The 23,388-nt window shown below is 36.9% G+C and overlaps 1 protein-coding gene across 2 annotated transcripts in view; it reads left to right on the forward strand.

Moving 5' to 3' along the window:
* LOC139963532 (ras-specific guanine nucleotide-releasing factor RalGPS1-like) overlaps window positions 1-23,388 on the forward strand; it is a 63,308-nt gene that overhangs the window by 18,305 nt on the left and 21,615 nt on the right. For both annotated transcript variants that reach the window (XM_071964373.1, XM_071964375.1), the window contains 5 exons: window positions 3,016-3,066; window positions 16,720-16,803; window positions 18,927-19,016; window positions 20,037-20,129; window positions 21,803-21,926. In XM_071964373.1, coding sequence (XP_071820474.1) covers window positions 3,016-3,066; window positions 16,720-16,803; window positions 18,927-19,016; window positions 20,037-20,129; window positions 21,803-21,926 — 442 coding nt within the window. The remainder of the gene's footprint in view (window positions 1-3,015; window positions 3,067-16,719; window positions 16,804-18,926; window positions 19,017-20,036; window positions 20,130-21,802; window positions 21,927-23,388) is intronic.

The following is a 23,388-nucleotide window of genomic DNA, read 5'->3' on the forward strand; positions in this document are numbered from 1 at the left end:
TGTACCATTGGACATTTTTAATGACATCTGGCTGAGGTGATGACATTAAACAGCTGATAACAACCTACTGGGTATTGGATTGCCCTAAATGACCATAAAAATGGGGGAAGGTTTCTCCTCCAGACACTCAGTCATTAAAAATCCATTTTGTTGTGTTTTCAGTATGAGTGTGGGTCTCCCAAGTGATCTCTAGGACTTGTTGTGAACATTTTAAAACACAGAGCTTCTGGTGTTTACACATACTGATATGAAAACTTAGAAAACATGTTGTTGAGCTTTTCTTCTCTTGGATGTTACTTGATGAATGTGAAATTTGATGAATATTTGGAGAGCTTTCCACAAATTCCGATCCTTAACTTGCTGCATGCTGTCAGTTGGTCCCCTACCTGTAATTGAAAATATCGTTCAAGTAAATGTACTATTTTTAACAAAGAAGAAAAGAAAGTACCATGTGGAGACGTAGCCATTTATACATACATGTAAGTAGCTTGTACAGATCTACATCACTCCTGACTCAAACCTGTCTCCTCAGGAAACATAGCACCCTCTTTTTAAAGATGTCTGGATTGACATGGTATTACCTTTTAGTACTATCCAAACAATCCCAGTGTCCAACCACTTTTGGTCAACTGCCTAAGGACTCATTCTTCCATTCAGTTATCTAACAGGTGTTTTTGTATTACTCAGAATGTTACATATAGGTTGTCACATTCTGTTTCACCAACTACGTCTGCAGGCCTTGGAAGTTTGTTTGAAATAGGGCTCACCAGCCATGCCCAAAATTAACAGAGGGTTGGGCGCGCTGCCATTTCGGTCCTATCTAGTTCGGCGAAACTCAAAAGAGCTGCATTCTTTGACAGCAGATCATAATGATTCCATAAGTTGATCGGTAGTAGTTTTTCTATCCTAACTATTGAAGAAGAGACCTTTTGAACCATATTTTTGAAGTTTTCATACATGTGCAAGTCAAGCTAACCGTTTTCAGTACCTTAAAGGTTGGTTGTCTGAAGCATGTTTTTCGTTCAGGCGACACGTACTGCACCAGTGTGACCATGAACTTTTTTTGTCTTTTACCCAGTGCATCAGTATGCTTGTGAGCGCCTTCACATGATCACGTTAATTTTAATTTAGCCATTGTCGTCAAACAGTACAGATCAGTTAGTAGCGATGTGACAGTTTCCCCTGTTGATATGCTGGAAAGTCTCATTGTACCTTCAATAAGCTTAAACGTGATGACTATATTTCATGTGTAATCATAGTCCAAAATGATTTTGCATTTCCTTCAAGTACCAACTCTTAGTAATCAAAAAATGTGAAATGGGCCTCGGTCTGCATTGATTCACGTACTGTTACGTATGTGCTTTGGTAATGACTAGGTTATGAGAGTGAGTTGTTTAAAGTGCAATCACAAATCTTTACTACAAGTCTCGTAGCAGTTTACATATCATATAAAGAAGAAACACAACATACAGACTGAACTTATACAAGTTTGTCTTCCTGTACGCACTGTAACTCAGTTGCTGTATAGTAACACAATAGGTTCAGTTTATTTCACTTCTCTGGCAAATATTCAAGTTACATGTGTGCTTTGATCACAGGCAAATGCACAATGTAAACTCTTTACCGCCCTGAAACCTCAATTTGACACCTCTCAGGGTGTTTTTAGCCTTTACAGATTGGTTCTATTTGTTAATGTGAGAAGTAAAGTGCGAATTGTGTATTTCCATTAAGTAAGGGTCTGTGGACAATTAGGGACAAAAATTTTTGTCACGATTATGATTATACTGTATGAAGCTCCCATGAGTTCTTATATATACGGTATATATCATCGCAGGTTTTAATTGGGCTACAAAAGAAATGTCGCACCATGGCAAAGATGAGTTTGGAAATTTGATTTTGTTTTGTTGTTGAGGTAGTTATTGTTGTTGTTGACATTGTTGCATTTGGTGGCATGTTTGTTTTAGCTTCAGGTTCCTCGAATGAATTATCCATCTGTTAGAGCAGTTGATATAATACCCCTGGCAAGTTAAAAAATTTGTCATAACGGGTATGAGTCTAATTGTCGTGACACCATGAATACACCCGAATTTAATTGTGGTAACACTGTGTCTACACATGTATACAGAACATGTCAGTTCTAACACCACATGTACATTGCACATGAGTTTAATTGTTGCACCACCCAATTATCCACACCTTTTCTATAGACTATAGATGCGTGGGAAATGTTATTCTTTGTGAAGGATATATGCGTAGGAAGTGTGTTCTTTCTGTTCATGGACAAAACACTTTTATGCAGAATGAATCCTTACAATTTAACCTAACTGTGAAAATGAGGTGGTTGCTTACACCACATATAATTATACACACAAGTTAAAATTGTAATAACACGTACATAGTACATGTATGCATGTACAGTACATATTTAAAATGCAATGCTATGCATGTACACACCAGTACCACACCTATTGTTCTTCCATTACCTGTCTCCTCTCACCAAATGCACTATTCTATCTATAAATCCAAAAAGAGACATAATTGATCATCAAAACAAGTATCCACATTTAGTAATATAAAATTATTTACATTAGAATTATTAATATTAATTATCTAACTCTCAGCCCACCATTCTCTCTTTCTGAAGTCTTACAAAAGCCTAGGACAGCTTTGCATTTTATGGGGTTGGGGGTGGGGTGGGGGTGGAGTTTGGGAATGAGTTTAGAGAGCTGAAGTGCAAGAAAAATGAGGGAGAAAATTCTTCTATATGCAGAAAGAATGTTACCAGATGGATAGTGTTGACAGCAATGTGGGAATTAACTCTCTGTTTACTATTAATGTCATATAATGCATCAGAATTTAATAACATTGGCACATTATACTATATGTGTGTTCAATTTGACTACATATAGCAGGAAAAGAAAGCTAACTTGTTCTGTTCACACACCACTTGTACAATTTGACAGAATTCTGTTGAAGTCATTGTTACCATTTTCTTTTTTTTTGTCTTCCTTTCAGACTCAGCTTACCTTGGAAGATTTAAAGATCTTCAAGCAAATCATGCCAGAGGTAAGCTTCCTTTTTTTCCTCCTCTGATACCGTTTCTGTTCATGTTTTCTCATCTGTGCAACACCTGCTTGTGGTGAGACTCCTCCTGGGGCAGCACAATGAAAAGAAAAGAAGAAAGGAAAAAATAAAACAGAAAAGATGGTGAAAACCCACTGTGGTCTCATCGCAATACTCTGATCATTGCACATTATTATGTATACCTTTATTTACAACAGCTTCTTTGCCTTTGGTTGCCAATTTTTTTTTTTTTTTTAACCAAACCTTGCAAGCATTTATCCAAAAATAAGATTTCAATTTGATCAAACTAATACAGCATTGTTTTGGTCTCACCAAGTGAAGGTTACTTTTATAATTAGTCTAATGAGTACTTAGTTTTAAGCATTGGATTCCGAAAATTTCATAACCACACACTTTCTCATGGAGAACATATAAATGATGTGGAGAGAGTAGTTGAAGCAGAAAATATTTAAAAGTTAAGAAATGTCTCGATTTAACATTTTAAATTAAATTTGGCAAGTCATATGCAAATGAACTTTAATTCCATCCGATTTTTAGTAGCGATACAGTATAAGAGATTTATATAAAATCAGTGCAAACAGAGTGGTATTAAAATTTCCCCAAAAATTGTATTCAAAGAATCACAAGAAGATGGAAATTTGTGAGCTATATTTATATGACTGCGGAAGGAGGTAAAACTTCTGAAGTTACAAATACTGTTTACGGAGAGTTTCACAAATGCGGTCACATGAAAGTTCCTCCAACTTCATGTTGGGTCAAAGATGGATGGCTAGAAAGTACCCACCTTTTCCTATTCCAGATCAAACTAAGCTGTATGCAAAAAATCAGGTGGGGGCTGGATGGAGGAGGGTGCAGGTGGGGGGACATAACCGAAGCGTAGCTTGTTTATCTATCTAGGAAAGATCTACAGGGCGAAATTATGGCACAAGGGAGGGGAAAAAACATGTAAACTATCACACAGACGTTAAAACCAACCAGCGCCCCATCCATTCACACAAGACACACAAAATATGGTCATTGCCGTAATGAATTCCTGCCAAAAAAAGATGTAAATAAAACATAATCATTGTAGCTTTAAGTATGCTCATGTTTCGTGAGTCGGTTTATTATGATTTACAGGTGCTGTGGAGCATGTCAAATACTTTTTGAGTCCAACGGCTGATGATAATTTTTTTTTTTTTTTTTTTTTTTGTCTGTTGTGGAACAATCTTTATAAAGAATCACTGACAATCACTTTTTTGAGCATTCTGCCAAAGGCCTTATCTGTGAATGTCAAAGTTAAACATCCACAATTGTTTATAAGAAATTAAATGACTCTGGTTGTATCAGAAAAGTTATTGCTTTTCATGCTTCTGAATGTAAAACATGTAAAGCCCACCGCCCCCCATCCCCTCACAGGGGCTGTGAAAATTGCAGTGTTCTCTTTTCAATACCATACACAGCTTTGTACCTCTTTTGTGTCTTCAGCAACCTACTACTGCTTTGACAAAACAGCTGAAATTGATTAATGAATTTAGAGTATATATATGACTAAGCAGTGTATGTTTGCTATGCTTTATATCATTAAAGGTATGCATTGATAAACATTGTTTAGTGTTAAACACTAGTTGTCAATTTATTGTTAATACCAGTTTTCACACATGTTACAGCTGTTGTGGCTGACAATTGCACTAAGCATGTACACACTTTTTTGTCACACATGCAAATGTGGTCATGCATGCTACAGGACTGCAGAATTTGTTTCCTTACTTTTAATGCACACTTTTGTCCAAAAGAATATGTCAGATATTTGACAGCCGGCTGAAATGTTATAGGTTGTCCATTGAAGTACAAACTTATCCTGAGATGTCAGTGCATAAATTTCGAATTTCAAGCAGCATAATTTTGTGGTTTTGTTACTTTTTTACCTAACTTGCTGTGTGTATATATCTCCAAAAAAAAAGGGGGGGGGAAAGATTGTGTTTGATCAATTTATTTCACTCCTCTCGACAATACCCGACTCCAGTCTAGAGATTTTTCATGAAATTAAGGTTACCTAGCAACTACTTTGATGATTCTGTTTGATCCTCAACATTCCATTTACTCTCGCAAACTTCCTTGGGATTATTGGTAGTTATTAGTTAGGATGGCTTATTTCTATATATGTGACACGGTTGCACATGATATCATAATGCAGTCACTGTATTGATCCATGACCACCGACACAACAAAATGTCTCCCATTATCTCCTCTCAACTTTCATAATTTTTGGCCGTAATTAGTAAATTTTGTGTTTGATCTTGACAAATCAGTCCTGAACAGGCCTGGAATGAAAATTCTGCAGGATAGATCTTTAACAGTAATCAGTATTGCCCTCCAACATGTTAGACAGTTGGAAACTGGTCAGATATGTTCAAACCTTCCACACACATTTTCTTCATCCATCCTCTCAACCCCTCTTCTTTCCCCCCCCCCCTATCCCCAACCTTACCCTTAAAATATTCCAACTCAATTTCTTATTAAATGCTCCTCGATTTGTGAAAGAAAGAGTGTCAAAGAATCAAGGAAGAAGCTTCGGATAAAATTAAGCCTTTCTGAGCACGCTAAATTTTGAAGCCATTGTTGATCAATCTTTAATTAAATTGCTTGTGAATTAATAATACCTGAGAGACCATCAAATGGCTGTGATTTCTATCAACCAGGCCTTGTTGGGTGTTTCATTCTCTTCTTCTGTTTTGTTTTTTAAAGCAGTAACCCATTTTGATGCCTTAATTGAGCCAATCAATCCATTGCACACCAAACTGTCAAATTATTCTGATCGCCATGAAAAACTCCTGGCTTCTGTTTCTTCTTTTTTTTTCCAGTTCCCTTCAGGAAGCTTTGAAAGAACGAAGGAATTAAAACGTCTTTCATATCTGAGCTTGCTGACTGATTATATTCTGCAAAGCTGGCTTTAATAATCCTCTTTGCAATCATCAATTACCTAACTTCCAGGGAGGGGGAGGGAGGGGGAGGGAGGACCATATTATTTGTAATATGCTGAACAAAAGATCTAGCTACCCTATGCCCTTTCCCCTAGCTGTCAAATTCATTATCTCTCTTTAATAGCAAGTATGAGCACAGACAGAAAGTCCTTGACATCACACTTCCCAGGAAGATTATGAACAGTTTCTATTTACTAGCCAAAAAGTTGTGCATCATAATAATATTGTTTTCCGACATTTTAAGTCCCAGTAGAACAATTTCACCACTTTTTACACTGACCTCTACAATAACTCTCTACTACACTTACCTTACACCTGTCTGTGTGCAAGCATGTAATATATCTATCTACACTGTATGTTTATCAAGAAAGTAAACTTCTCCATGCAGGGGAGTTATTATATACAACAACTCCATGGCCCATGACACAGTCTGTGATGTCATAGTGTTGTTTCTCAATACTTACCATGTAGCCCTGCCTCAGTTTATTTAGGTGAGAGTGCAAAACATGGCGGCAGAGTAACCTCTTGTACAGCCCATAATTTGGTCCTCTCCAAAATCATAATAATAATAATCATGATAAAAATAAACCTTACAATACACCATCAAGTCAACACCGTAGAATATATCTGTTGCTTTCTTCTCATGAGTCTTTGTTCACACACCATGTGCCGTTTGTTTGAAATCAGAAAGAGAAAAAAAAATCAAACTTCATTATTATACGATCCTAAATCTTATAGGAAGGGAAAAATATCAGACATCTGCAAAATGAAAGTCTGTCTGTAAAGGAGACATAACCCAACGATCATCCTTGATTAACATGACAGAGATCTTTGTGAAGCACAACCCCCCCCCCCCTCCTCCCCCTACACAAACACACCCAAACCAGCTGAGAAAATTTTGGGAGAGAGCCATAGAGCCACTAGGATCTGCAACCTATGAACCTTTTTCTTTGCGTAATTTCAAGGTGGAATGCCATGATCAAATTATGTTGAAGTGCTCTTCAATATGTTAGATTCTGCATTTGCAAAGTCCACCTCCATTTACAGAAAATAAACATTGTAATAAATATAGAGAAGCAAAAGAAAAAGAAAAGTGAACACATGTGGCTTGATGATGTCATATTTAGACTTGATCAAGTCTCTTCACCCTTTTTTGTTGAAGGGGAACATTATAAATCTATGATATCTCTCAAGTGGAATGAGATTTTTCTAAGCTATTTGGGGAAGTTACTCCAAAGAATGCCAGTTATCTCTATCACGTAGAACAATTATTATGATGGTGGTAGGATCTGTGTTTCCTTTAATCCAATGTTTCGTAGATTTGCAGTTTGACCAAATCAAAAACATATGTCTCAAATGTCATTTTGGATTTATACATGCTGTATAAGCAGCAAAGTGTTATTGACGACATCCCTTTCCTTCTTTGATGAGCTTTTGTTGTCTGTAAAGTGATATTTAACTGATTGTAATTTGATGACGAAAACAGTCCGACTTATAATCAGTTTATGACAATCTTTCACTTTCGTGAGTTGATTTTTGTTATTCTCTGATGCCTTGTGTTTCTTAACTATTTATACTTTCGATATAAGCAGGAAATCGTTGTTTAGCCAGCAGTATATATTTAAATGTTATATGATACGCTTTCTCTAATTGATTAAATGAAAGTAAAATAGACCATAATCATTATAGGGCTCTGTTTGTAAACCTGAGACAATTTATCACTTTTCATTTGGAAATGTTTGAAAAGCAAATTATCTGTAGTAGATGTCAGAGTTTTTCTTTGATATTCAAACTGCCCCTAGATAATTTCCTTGCCACATCTTTGTACATTTACCTCCCGAGGAGGTTTTCATCCGATTGAAATCCTTGTAGATTTTCCTATGCATGAATCTGCATCCATTAATGTACGCACCGTGTCCTCTGTAGCGCCCAAGTAGATTGATTCTGCGCCCGAACCATCGGCATCCCTACAGGCAGGCATAATAGAGCGAAGGGAATACGCAGTGCGACGACGGAGGCCTCCAACACTTCATTGCACTAAGCTTACAACCTTTATCACTGGATGAGTCATGGAATTTAATGACATTCTCATATTGGTTTGCCAAAATTATTAATATGCAACCCAGGCATTAGTCGGTGTACTCTCTGACTCAATCGGCTGGCAGTCGATCCATCGTCAGTTCATTTGGTCGAGGAGTTTGTTGATGATCCAGAGATAACTTCTGTCTTGTCTCTTGTCTTGCCGAGGTAGATTCCCCAGGACCGAGTCACCGACTGACATAAAGATACGACAGAAGACAAATTAGGCTTTGTTTAGATCTTTCAATCTGTAATCTAGTTATGTGTGGGAGTTATTTGGTGACCATTATCTGGGAGTGTATGTAGCTAAGTATGTAAAATATTCTAGTCTTGAAGGTAAAAAAAACGTAGACTGGATGTAGTCATCTTCTTAAAGCGTTTGAACAAGAAAAGTAACATTGGATGGCAACCGACCACTTTCAATAGAACAAAATATGCTAGTGTGTGTTATAGATAACCTTTGTAAACTTTGTTAACTGTATTAAAAACTGTATCTGAAATTGCATGTGCCTCAGTTTACTTCCCTCCTCTGGATCTAGCTCCAACATATACAAACTTCCAATCTATGGAACTTGCACCAATTGGTAACATTTTTAACACCGTACCCCCCTGTGACCACTTCTGGGTTACCTGTACCTTCCACTTCCTCTTCTTCCAAATCTATCATTCAGAAGTTATTTTTCTGCAGAGCTTTCACGTGCTGAAGAAGTGATCAATAATGTTCTCAGAAACCATTATAGTGATGGACCGAGATCTGGTGGTCCCACAATAGACCATTGTTAAACGTGAAAGTGTTATGATCTGTGTACAGAATAGTACACAGAGTTTCAAACAAAATCTATGTCTCCCACCCTCCATCTGTCCATCAGCCATATTCTCCTTTACATTTACCCGTACTACCTCCTTGCCACTTCATCTTTCCACTGCTGCTCCTCCCTACCTCAAGCTGCACCCTCCCAAAGCTCCCCCTCCTCAGGTCGACACTCTCCAAGTTCTTCCTCCACAACAGTTTTCCATCATTTGTTCCCATGGTAAATAAGTGTTAATAAGACCATGGAAATAAATACCTCCTCCTCAGACTCAAATATCAAGGTATATATGCCTCAAGGATGGCATTAAGTTTTGTCAATTCAACTACAGATTTTGTTCAGACTTGTTTTACAAACCCCTGTTGATTTATAGGTCAAGCTGAATAGGTTGACCAGATCTATCAAGCCCTTGGTCTGTGTTGCATTAGTAGAGATTCTTGCCATACTAGTTACTACTAAACCTGATAAGGTCAATATTTATCTGTTTGATTAAGTCAGCCCAGTTTCTTTACCTCAATGCATTTCCATAAAAGCTGTCAGTTTGTTCAGAAACTGGACTTAGCATATTTTAGCTGTCAGAACTGTCAACTTTTATCAAAACTCTGTTTCTCTCTGTTTAAAGTAGTTCTGTGTTTGTCAAGTTAGAAACTGAGTAACTGACCTGGCTAATATACTGGTGTTTGAACAGCATTGGGTATTAATACTTCCTTCCAAGAAAGATCTATGTGAGAAATTTATGATAACTTGTAAAACATGACATCGAGGTGTAATGTGGTCACATAGATCATGGGATTTGGAAAGTTGCCAGGCATAGGGGAAAGAGGGGGTGTCATTTAAGGTTTGGTCTGGTATCATAGATGGGATTTTGGGAACTTGTCAGAAGTAGGGGTTTCATTTAAGGAGTGATCTGGTTTTAAAGATGGGATTTGGAAACTTGTCAGAAGTAGGGGGAAGACGGTTGTCATTTAATGTGCCGTCTGGTTTCATAGATGTGATTTGGGAACTTGGGAGAGAAGGGAGAGGGGGTGGGATATGAATGTTTTTCTACTTTGTCATCAGATTATAGTTAATTTTATCAAAAATCTAATCAAAGTAACATTGCAATTAGGATGCTCCAGTATTTAAACAGAGGGCGCTGTCATACCGATCCTATGGTTTGGGTTTATATTCTACAGGTACCGTTAATAGCTCTCTGAAACAGTGTAAGAAGGTCGCTTGAATGTCCTCATAAGCATACAATCTCGCTGGGTGGAATTGTATGCAGACACGCTGGATGGCTGGATGGGACTTGAGTTTAAGGTTCCACCATTGCACTTTTGCCAAATGAAAAAGAGTCTTAGAAAATACAAGTTGAGATACTTGAAACAATTAGTTTGAAACTGCAAAAAATATGTTTCAAAGTTCTTCAAGTTCTTCAATAATTACAATCTTAATTTTGTATAATTTACTTGTCTCCTGGCTTACTTGTCTCCTCACAACCTTAGCACCACATTCTACCATGCCTAGAACTGTCCTGATAACCTTTTAACACTGCACTCTCTATGACTCATTCTACCATTGAAAGTGTCTTACACATATTTGTCGAGGATTTTCTTCCAGTTTTTCTTTTCTTTCCTGTTGATTTAGGGCCAGACTGGAGAGTACAAATGATCAAATTGAGACACTTGCCAAATAATTTTCACAAACTGATTGTTCATCAATAAGACTTTTCTCACTGAGACATTATCTCTTAGTCTGCACTATTTATACCACAAGGCATTAGAATTAACTAATTCTTTGCTTTCAATATTTTTTCATTAGTAACAGGGATAAACTGTCTCATAAACTGCATTTTCATGGAATGTTATTAGTGAGTAATAGCAAAAGGAATGATCAAAATCATCATAAAAAGCTGCTTAATGTGAGAGTCATTGGGCGTATCACTATGACAAGTTGTCATTGACAACACTGGAAACAGTAAACACCTAATGTTTGTACTGAGCTATTGATAATCATTTAAATGAATATTCATAACCACATATATGATTACAAAATACATGAATGATGCAAGTGTGCAAACAAAATGCTAGTTGTCTATTCATGTCAGCATATATAATCGTTTATGAGTTTCTGTGTAAATCTCCATGAAACAGCATTTTTTGTTGAGTTTGATGAATCTCAAATACGAAAGTGCTCTGGTGCTTAAACCTTGTTGATCATGGTGATGTTCACTGGTAGATTAGTCAACTTTGAATTCCAAATATTGATGGAATTTTGTCAAAATTGTTTAAAAACATTTCTTGTATATTTGTGATTTATAATGATTTCAAAGGTGTTTAGGGAAGGGGGTGGACAAAATTTTCAGTTTTAATTTCTGATTTATAAATGTTACAAAGTGGTGAAAATAACCAAGGAGGGCGATTCTTACTTAATCAGGCTGTTGCCTACTTTAATTAAGTTTAGCCCTATTTGAGCAGCAACTGTTAGGTTTGCTAAACCACAAACCTTAAAATGGTCAGATATTATCCATGCATAAGGCTGCTTTTTAAGTTATGTCTAGGTATATTGCATTTCCCACAGTTTTGGAATAATATTTTCAAAAGGAAGTACAGTGCAGAAGGGAATTAGTAAGAATGGTGAACTAGTATGCAACACAGCAAATAAACACAAATTCATGTGTGAATGTGTTTGTTTGGTGGTAGACATTTGACGAGCGGTACTGTAACCTCAGACGACTTTTACACTGCTTCAAAAGACAGATCTTACAGCTCCCATGATTTGGAAATTTTATATCCGTCTTCAGCTTCCCTATATCTGCCTCTCATTTTGAAAGGTTAAACTGGTTTCTCCTGGAAGAGAATTTTAAGTCCGCTAAATGACAGTGTACATCTGAATTTGACATTGCTTTTACCCAGGAAGTCAATTATGTAAGTAGTTTTATATATGAGTGTTACCACTGTTTGGAATTTGTAATCAAAAACTTTTGTTGAGTCTGCCTGACACATTTGACATTTCCTTTGAAATGTGCAATGTCAAATAAAAATGAACGAGTTCTTATCATTGCACGATCAGTCCGACCGGTCTGCTGTTTGTTTCTAAGATGAAAACATTGGTGGAAACAAAAAAAGAAATGCATTGACAGCTCAAATGCCATTTTTGCAATGCAGGACTATATAGCCACTGATTGGGGAGATGGGGGCAGGGGGATGAGGGGGATGGTGAGAAGGGTCCGCACACAACATTTTCAAACCTTCAAGAATGTCTGACACGCACACACACAAAGTTGCATATGTTGGCAACATTTATACATGTAGTACACACATGTGCAATAGTGAACATGATAGCAACATTTTCTTCTATGCCCCCTTAGCCCCACACCTACCCCCCTCCTCCCCTCCCCACCAAAAAAAATTCTCAAGGGGAAAATGCCACACCTCCAGAAGAGGGACAGCCAACTTTTTGTGGCCCTCCCCATCCCAAGAATCAAAGCTCTGTTCCTTTGACTTATGATTTATGATATACCTGTATGCTTGAAACAGTAATATATCTCTGTTAAATGAGCAGCTAAATCACAGTTATAATGCTATTAAGTTTTCCAAATAAATACTGTAGAATAAATCTCATTGCAAATCAATCTTTCCATGTGAACAAACATTGCAAAGGTAATTTGGACTCATTTATTTAGATATTTTTTGCTAGCTCTGTATAATACAGTATGTGTAATTTATGTTTGCAGCCTTAGCCTTAAAATAATCCTTTTTCTTTATAATAACATAATTAGTATACCTTGAACTTGACAGTCCAACAACTCTTGTGAGATGAATACTTTAATACTTTTGAAAGGTCGATTCGTCGGGAAATGTAACCTTCTTTGATAACAGTTGTTTTTCAATGTTCTCTCACTGCAAAGCAATTAATCTTTGCTGGAAGGCAACCCTTTAACTCTTCCAAAGCTTGGCTGACCTGTCATTTAAAACATAGATGGTCCCATCTGGTTGTGTTTAAGATGTCTGTAATTCATTTACTTGTGACAGGCTGATTAATCAAACATTGGATGTTAAAAAGGGAAAAGAAAACATGTTCCTCTGTTGTTAAATGTCAAGAGCCATGAAAGTCTGTGAACTTTAATAACCTTGTTTGGAAATACTGCCCTCAACATGAAGGTCGCAATACAACGTCAAATGTGATGTGTCTATCTCCTGTTAATAAGGGTGGGGAGCAGAGATGGAGGGAGGGTGGATGGGTGGGTGGAGGGGTTGCCTCCAGTCTGCAGTGCATATCTCTCCTAATCTCTTCCTTCTTCTCCTCCTGGTCCATCCCACCCCCCCCCCACCCCCCCCCCCCCCCTCCTCTTTCCCCTTCTTTTCCTCACCGCTGATTCCACTTAATATCAGGATTGACATACTTTGACTATTATATTGTGATGGAGAGAGAGAATTATTAAAATGTTTCTTTGTTATTGCGATTTGAGAGAAGACCTGTACCTTCCCACCTCCCCCACCCCCCTTTCCATCTCACCCCCATACCCTCCCACCTCTCCTGTTGATTCACCACCACTTCAGAAGCTACATTATAAAACACAGTCCTGAGAACATGTAATGTGTTTTGAGAACACAAAATTCAGATTCTGCAACTTTCATGCAACTGAGACATCCTGAAATGAACTTGATGCAGTTGTAAAACATCTGATGTTTGTGATGGGAATTTACAAAGATGGATGAACATCAACTGTTGGAAGGCTTTTGGAGGCCCCGAGATGGGAAGTGTCTCTGGGAAGGCATTATAAATTGAGAACTCCACACTTTAACAGTACAACAGTCAGCTTAACTGTAATTGGGGTCACCAAACTACAGTAGTTGAATAGCTTCAGCTTACTATTTGAAATCTCTTGCTTGAGTACCGGCCTGCAAGTTCTCTTTTGGTGTTCATTCTTGACATTTTTCCAGATGATTCATTGATAGTATTAAACCATCTATGAACCTACCCTTGCCCTTTAACAATTTGATGTTTGGTTTAAGATGGAGGGGGAGGGTGAAGGGGGTGGAGGGAACTCAAGTTTATCTACTTCATAGATAATAGCTCTGTGACTAAAAATACTGCATGCCAGACTAAAAAGTTTCATAATATAGACCTGTTCAACCGTATATCAAGGTACTCAATAAATTTGATATTATTCCTGACACTGTACATTACTGTAGGAAGTATTTTATTCTGAATAGTTCATTTCGTTCATACTCGGCTTTTGTAAACACATTTACTCAAATGAAAAGTTCATAAGCTTATTATTCTTTGAAATGAATTGGCAAACCAAATGTTTACATAGGTATTCAACGTCAGCTGCATAATTTAGTGTCTTAAATTTTCAAATAGTCCATGATGATTCATTCAAGCAAGAAATGTGTATCATTGTGCAGAAAATGAAAATAGAAACAAATGAGTGTACTGTATGTTAAGTGGAAAGCAAAATTAAAAACTCATAAACACCTGACATTTTGATGGATTTGACAGGAAAGGGCTGCAATTTTTTATTAAAAAACACACAGATAGAAATGAAAATTCCCTTTTCCTTCCTGTGGAAATTTTGCAAACGATATTTGTGGAAAACAATTTCTGCGTAGGTTTTCAGTGTCTACTGTCTCTCCATATATTGCATTTGAGGAAAATATGAATTGCAGTATTTGAATCTTTGCAAATTTTTCTAGAAGTAACTGGTTGATTTCCAGCAATGCCCCTTTTAATGCTCCAGGCTCAATTCTGCAGTATTAAACGTAGATTTGTAGTAGGGCGACAGCAACAAGAGTCTGAGTAGAATTTCCCTTGTTAGGAGTACAATTAATCTTGTACTGGTTATATATGTATACTAGATTGCCAAATTGCCCTGATTATGAGTACTAGTCCATGAAGGCAGCATAATGAGTACAAATAGTATAACGAGTACAACAAGTATAATGAGTACAATAAGTATAACAAGTACATGGTGAGAATAATGAGTATATAGCAAGTACATGTATAACGAGTACTATTAGTGTAATGAGTACAATGATTTATAACCATTACAGATAATGAGTACAATAAGTATAAAAAGTATGGTGAGAATAATGAATAAAGCTAGTACGAGTATAACAAGTACAATTAGTATATAATGAGTACAATGAGTGTAACAAGTACAATGATTAAAGCGAGTACAGTGAGTATGACGAGTATAACAAGTACAGTGAGTATAATCAGTATAGCGAGTGTAATGAGTACAACAAGTATAACAATTACAAGTATAACGTGTACATAGAGTGTAACGAGTGCAGTGAGTGCAGTTAGTATAACAAGTACAATGAGTACAATAAGTATAAGAAATAATTAGGATAGCAAACAGCCCAATTGAGGAATACCATCTTACTATTTTTTTTTTTAGTTATAGCCAATTCTTCAACTGCCCTAAGTTTGAAACTTTCATATACATGTACGTACATACGTACGTACTACCGCATCAGCTTCATAGTTAAGTAGGTCTCAATAAAGAGTGTCCTTCTGTCTTTACATCCAATTGTACAGTTCCTTCATATACTACTCTGTTAGGTTGCTGCTGAATTGCAGAAAATTCTGAATTAAGGCAGTATGCAAGCATGCAAGTCATGAATAACCTGCACAATGATTTTTATTCAGACTGTAATGAGTGAAACTAGGTGAACACATAGATCTAAAGATTTATTCAATAGGCTTGCACATAATAGTACCTGAAAATGTCAGTATTAGTTGCCATGGCTACAACTCTTGCAATGTGTTTGAGAGCAGTTTTTGAAGATGTCTTGTCATTTCCGTACATATATGCTGTTCAGTGTACACTTAATTGTACCCAAAGCATTCAATTCAGTACCATTAGACTGATGGGAAGTAACTTTAGACAACTCATTAATACCACGCACAGGTCCTCATGCAGGTGCAATGAAATAGCAAGGGATAAAAGCGGCTTCTGCACAGCAATAGAAATGGGCTCCCAAAGGAGAGTCCACATTCACTCAAGTCCCCTCATGGTTTGATATTTTTTATATGATGGCACTTCTAGTTGTTGGGATACGGCACTCTCAGGTTTACTGGACTGGCTGTCATAAATACCCCTTTGGGTGGGCCAGACTCCAACTTAAAGAAGAGGCCCATCTGGATATCTAGACAAATACGCAATGGGCAATTTTGTATTTACGTTGCTCCATGTTGACCTGTCTCCCAACAACCATAGCACTCTTGTTCTACCTCATAAGTTTTGGAATATTTGCCTATGGGGGCCCCTCTTGTGTCTGCGCACCAGGCACTCGCACCAGTCTAGGTGCACAACTCTCATGTACACTATGGTTGCCTGGATGACGTTTGTATTCTGCCGTGCTCAAGTTACAAACCTACTGTACCCTTGTTCCTTCTCATCTCCTGTTCCACACTTTCAAACTCAGAATTTTTCACTGTTTATATATATGGCACTGTGTAACATTAGACAGGCATAAAGGTTCTGCTTTTGTATTATAGAATTATAGTGGTTGGCCACATTTACCTAAGTTTCCTTCTTCTAATTATCATTTGCCAGTCTATCTACTTTGTCTGGAAAAGAAAAACAGAAAAAACAAGATTGATATTGACAAACTCTTTGAAGTAGAAATATCTAGATAATTCCTTTTACGCCTATTTAACTCTTCTGTGTGATGATGAGGTGGTGTCCAATGGAAAATCAATTTTGAATCTCTGTCTTGTCCGACACTAATTAGGTTTTCACTTTTGATGAGTAACGATAAATTGCTTCTCGTTTTCCTTCCGCTTGTCAGGAACTTGCCAGTTGTGAGTGGTCTGGAAAGCACAAAAACAATATCTGCCCTAATGTGGTTGCCTTTTCCAGGAGGTTTAACCAGGTAAGTAAATTGTCAGGATGGGGGGGTTGGTTTGAGGGGGAGTGTGGGACCATGGTGGGAGAGGGGTTTGGGGGGAGAGGATAAGAAAGGGAGGACTAAGCTAAGAGTGCTTTAGCTGGAAGGAAACGAAACCATGTAGTGCAGGTTATTTACTGTGTATTTGAACTTCATTGCAAAGACACTCTAATTGTGGAAGAGACATATTGAGAGTGTTGACCACAATATATATATATTAGTTAGGGAAAGTGTCACACATGGTGTGGAATGTTAATTGTGTTTATATTAACTAATAACTTAGACAACTTTCTAACAAGATAGAAATTGTCTTACTGTAGTAATGTGATTGTCCTCGATATCTATCTTTGGGTTATCTTTATTTTTGGTATAAACTGCCCTTTTTCATGTACAAGTCTTAAATTGATGTTAGAAAGGGAGTCATTTACTTCACGTTCCTGTCAATCACCTGTCCAAAATCAATATATGCACTATAATCTATTGGGAGAAAATTCAAAAGAAATACTTAAAATTTACTTCGTTCCTCGCATACCTGTCTCCTCACAACATTAGCACCTCATTCTACTGTGTCTTGTATGCCCTGCTATGCTTGTGAAAGTAAAACAAAAATAAAACAAAGAAAAAGCCACACCACAAAGATGATATGAGAGAGATTTATGAAGATGCAGAGGCAGCCAAACAGGTAAATTTGGAAGACGACATCAGCGTTGACAGTGAAGTGGATCATATGTTGGGAGGGAGGGGGGCCTAGAATGTTACTTGCTTGTGTGGGTTAAGGTACATTGGAGTGCAGATGTTTACTGGAGACAGGTAAGTAGCATCGTTTGTAGAAATCCCAAACCAGACATTGTTGGGTGTTTTGTCAAAGACGTTTAGGTACAATACAGAGTGAAAAATACAAATAGAGAATAAAATACAACTGGTGGATGTATATAAAAGTTTATGAGTAGAGAGGCACGAACAGATTAACAAAGTTGTGTTATTCTAGAAAAGTAGGCAAGAAAATAGAACAGTGTTCAAGTGTACGAGGGCATTTTATCTGGTGAAACCAGAGAAAAGTGGAAATTAAGAAGAAACTGAATTCTCTACCAATAAAGTTGCATTGGCTATAGAAGCATCCTTATTACTATGGCCAGTGGAGTTTACCCTGTGTAAACAGTTCCCAGAAAATGTGTACTATGACATCATACCTATATCCTATCTTGGGTAAGGACTTTTTCATGGTAATCAGCATTGCCAAGAATGCAGTTGTCTTGAGTTATATATTGAGTAAAGGCAACAGAAGAAAGGTAACAACTAGTTGACAGATTTGTGTTACATCCAACAGAGCAAATATTTTGATGGTTTGTGTCAAAGGACGGATCATAAAGCACAAGTTTGAGCGTGCATAACAGGTCAAGTCGTAATGGGACACCTTAAGGAATCTGTGGAAAATGTTGATGTACATTTGAAGGTGTTAGAGATCTATAAGATTCTTCATACATCTAAACAAGAGATTTACTTTGCTCCTCTCTTTATACCTGTCTCCCACTCCACATCTGCACTCTACCATCTACCTAACTACACATTGGAACATTTAAGCACTGCGCCCTCACTCCCTGAACAAGAGTCACAGGCTGCATAAGAGAAACATACAGATTATTTGCATCGTCTATGGGTTACCGATCAAAACGCTAGTTTCTTGGCTTTAATATATATTTTTAACATGCGTAATTACTTCATCACTGCATTTGTGTATTTTATAAGATGGTCTTGTTCGTAAAATGATCGCAAAATCGCTAAAAGTAATTACTTTACCTTTTATTGTGGACAAATGAAATAGTTTGGTGGGGATGGCCATGTAGATTCTTGATGAAATTCACAAATTCTGAGTAAGCTCGAAACACAAAAGAACCATTAAAGATAAAGATGAAATATTAAAAGAAGGTATTTGCTTTTAAATACAACTTAAAGGAATCGGGTAGTAAGTTATAAGAAACCTAAACACAGAAAATTCACAGATGTTGTTTATACTTAAAAGTTCTTGATATGTCATTTCCATGACAACAAGTGGTGAGATATTATCAGTGTTATATGACTTGCTTTCTTTCTTTATTTTTATTTTCTAGGTCAGTTTTTGGGTTGTAAAAGAAATCTTGGAATCCCAGACCAGCAAGATTAGAGCCGAATTAATTGGTGCTTATATTCGAATAGCAAAGGTCAGTATTTTCCTCAATAAAGTCCTCATAGTTAGATGTTTTGGTGTGAATTACCCAAAGGTCATCTCAGTGTTATCATTGGAATTATGTTTCCTTTCCATTACATTTTTCTTACTTTATCCCCTTCACGATGTTACAATTCTCTTTCACATCAACTATTACAGCTTGACGGAGTGCACTTTTAAAGGGTAACAGTTGCAGTTTTCCATTATAATTCAAGTCATTTTTAAATTTTTAATACTAGATAATGCAGCTCTTCAGATTATCATTGGCTGGCTGGGGGAATGGAGGTGATAAATCCTTATAGCAATTGTTGGAAAGTGAAAGAGAATTTAGCTCTTTCCTTACCAATCCCAACCCCTCCCCCCCCCCCCCGATATCTCTTTAAAACGCAATAATTGCGTGTAAATATCATCCCATGTACCAAAACATATTGAAACCGTCTCGAATCTTACAAAATTTTAGCAAAAACGATAACAATTTTTGTCAGCAAAATGGCTAGTTATTCAACGATCAGCCACGCCTATAAACGTTCTTACTCAGCATTTGCCTCAGCACTGCAATACATGGGAAATAATGGATTACTCACCATCCATATACTGTATGAGTATGCGAACGTATACAATATACTGGAAGGTGTATGTGCACAGTACAGTGCATTATATAGTCTTACACAATTGAGCTGCATTGAAATCTGTTTCTCTAGCAACACTTACTGGCTTTCCAATTCGAAATTAAACCATTTAAATTGCTATTACTGAAACTTAAAATTTGCTTCAATTGTGTCAATTTTTTGGAGGGGGGTAGGGGATGGGTGGGAGTGGGAAGCAGCATTGATGGGTTGGTGAAGAATAAATATCACTATGAACAGTCTTTATGACATTGATATTTATGTCTAAATTGTGTCTATCATAAGTTTACAAACCCCTTACCATTTTGTCAATGTTACATGAATCTTAATCACGACATCGTATAATTTCTCATGTTCTCTTTTTCATGTTGTTTTCCTTTTTCCAACAGAAATTATTTGATATGAACAATTTGCATTCATCAATGGCCATTGTATCAGCCTTGCACAGTGCTCCTATTTTCAGATTATCTAAAACATGGAACGTAAGTACCATTGCACGTTCTCGAGCGGCTTTCTTGCCTCAAAAGTTGAGCAATTAACATGTGTTGTCGATAATTGTCAAAAAGACAAATCACAGATAATCCTTTATGAGTTGTGGGTGTGTCCCTGTAAGAGAGTTATTTGATTCATATATTATGGCAGTGAATTCGTATTTGTATTTTAACCTGCCTGTATGCTACTACTAAAAGTAAACCTTGACATTTGCTGCAACAGGTTGTTGAGTTTTACAACGTCAGAAGTCTCTTGCGCACGGTTCTAAATATAACTTGGCAAAAAACATTCAGTCATTTTTTTGTGGCATTAATGTGACAGCGAATGATTGAAAACCTGTAAACATCTGTTACTGTTCCAAAACAAACACGTCACTGCATGGCACTGAGCATAAACAGCTTTCATGTAGGAGAAAGCAAATATCATAGTCAAATTCAGTCAATACGAAATCAGGGATGGAGTCGTCGTCGTTGTTGTTAACTGCTAACTCTAGTTATCAGCTGTTTGCCACTCTTTCCTTTACATGGAGAGTCACTTTGCAGTAAACTTGATAGGATCGGTTGGGAATTGTGGAATATAGAATTCAAACAGAGAGATAGCTACATAACAAGCACCTTGACGATCTAGCTTGGTTGAGATTTTTCTGCAGTATCGGAAGCCAAACTTTGTGAACAGATCGCAGACTGAGGTTCTGATACAGTTTATATTAGAAGGTTGCACTTGCTCTATCAGACTAACTTAATTGTAATCAAAATCAAACTTAGATCCCAAGAGGACTTTTCAACCAAAACTAAACGTTGAACCAAATCCATATCTATTTAGATGAAAGGCATATTAACGAAAGTGGACTAGTATGCATTCCGATTTGATGAAAGTAAAAAGTGAAAAACACTGCAAAAGGGAAGTTGAGGTTGATTTCAAACGAAAAGGAAACTGAAAGTTGAAAGGAAGCTGATTTATAATACTTTGACCTGTAATTAGTAAACAATATTAGAACAATAGACTTCTAAGTCACGATATACACAACTGCTGTAGTAACATAGAACTCTACATAACTCACTCTACCTAGCCTATATGTAGAGAAGGTAATGTGGTATGACCTGTAATCACATGAGATCATTTGGGACTCGGGAGCATTGCTAAATGATGCTTTAGTTTGCTGGGCTCTCTAGAAGGGAGAAAATAAAAAGTACAGAGTAAATAGGGAAATAGTCTACCTGGTAGATTTCCAAACAAATTTGCTGTTCGATATCACACTAGTGAATAATTTTAAGTACAAACATAGCTATGATTGTTGCTAAGTGTTGTGGCCCAAGGCATAAAAGATAGTGATATTAGAAGCGATGAGACCTAGCATCTGGGTAGTGGTGTCGGTAGTGGGTTTGAACTACCGTTCTGCTTAAGGTACGGTCACCCAGGAGCAGCATACCATTGTTTTCCCATAATCTGGAATTAGTGTTCAATTGTTAAAACTAAACACGAAAGGAGGAAAACCTGTTCATTTTTACAGCTATACGATGTAAGCTACAAGCCGTTCGGCCTTCCCAACACGCACTCGTGATTCATTGATTGGCGGTACTATTATTTATTAGAAATTCATGTTTATTGTGATAAAAAATTATAGTGAAAGTAAAATCGGTCATTTTGTTAATCCTCTCACAAGGCCGTTAATCGGAGAGACAGAGCAGTCTGCGAGAAGATGGCAGATGTCATGTCAGAGGACGACAACCGACAGAATCTCCGGGACTACATGGAGAGTATCCGGATGCCATGCATACCATACCTAGGTATTTTGACCTTTCAACTTTTGAAATACAAACAACATAGGCAACAACACAGTTGTAATGAAATTTTGGATCCATATCCATAAATTGATGTAATATGAACTTGTTGTTGGTACACAAAGAATTTTCTTTCCCTTTCACTTCCCACACTCTTCATCAAAATTTTGTGCTTCCTTAAATTCTTAGGATGAAGGTAAAACAGATATCAAGGTTTTTTTTGGGGGGGAGGGGGGGGATAAACATTTTCTTTATACCAGATATTGTGGGGTTTTCTTACCCCATAAATATTCAATTAATCCTATTTATGACATCATAATTGCATTTTGATTACATAGCTGTATCACGTGTTGGTCATTCTTATTGTATAATAAAGCAAACATGTTCATACAGTGAAACAGTAAAACCCCAAATCCAGTAGAGTATCAAAATATTGAATGTGCCAATTTTCAGATTTATAAGGATGTCTATTGTTTTATTAAGCAGCAATACAGGGTCCTTGCCCTTCCCTTCTGCCACCTTTACTTGGTATTATGCCCCTGTGGTCCTTTGTTCTGGTGTCATTGTCATTAATTTCGCTTACCCTCTCTCGTTCTTTCTCTCTGTGTGGTTTCCTTGGCATTGTAAATTCTGCAGACATGTCACCTATAGATCCATAAAAACTCAAAAATTATCCCAAAAGGTGTGAAACATAATCCTAACAATGCTTCCATGTCAATGAGGTCTTGTTATTCCTCTTTTCTCTGCTTCCCACCATCCCCCCCCCCTCCCTTTCAATAATAAAAAGTCCCCAAAAGATAGATTTTATTAAAAGATTTTCAGGCTGTGCAATCAATCTAATTTTTCGCCATTAGTCTAAACCATATGTAACAATATCCAGAGATGTTAAGCTCTTCAACTGTCATAAAACTGAAAACACTTCTCTCAAGGTTTGTCATTTTCTCGAATCCTAAGCACACTTGATACAGATTTCTTAATTTCACCCTTGGGAAGTCAGTTTCAGTTATTTTCAGTGAAGTGCTGATTGAGTTTGTTGTTTGATGTGGGTTAGTGTGAGGAAAAATTGCATTTCTTTCTATAGGTAGGCATGGGTAATAGTTTTAAAGTTGTCGCCCTGAACTTTAAGTAGTGTAATTAAGAACAAAGTTGTTCTTAAACAGAGGGAATTGACTTCGTCCAAACGTTTAATGTTTCTTTCCCTTCCTCAAGACCCCCAACTGATGGGTGTATCATTTACATGTACATTTTGTAATTGCACTGGTTGGATTATAAAAGGTGTTTGTCCTCAATGGTGACATCATGAATTAAACATAAGAATAGCGAAGATTTAACTACTTATTTCAAAAAAATTCTTCCAGATTTGAAAATTTGACTTCCTCAAGTCCTATAAAGCTGAAGTTGTGTTGTTACATTGACTTTTAATTAAATATTACATTTAAAAATATAAATTATGTGGATTTATAAAACA

The sequence above is a fragment of the Apostichopus japonicus genome, chromosome 22 (assembly GCF_037975245.1).
Source record: "Apostichopus japonicus isolate 1M-3 chromosome 22, ASM3797524v1, whole genome shotgun sequence".
Classification (NCBI taxonomy): Eukaryota; Metazoa; Echinodermata; class Holothuroidea; order Aspidochirotida; family Stichopodidae; genus Apostichopus; species Apostichopus japonicus.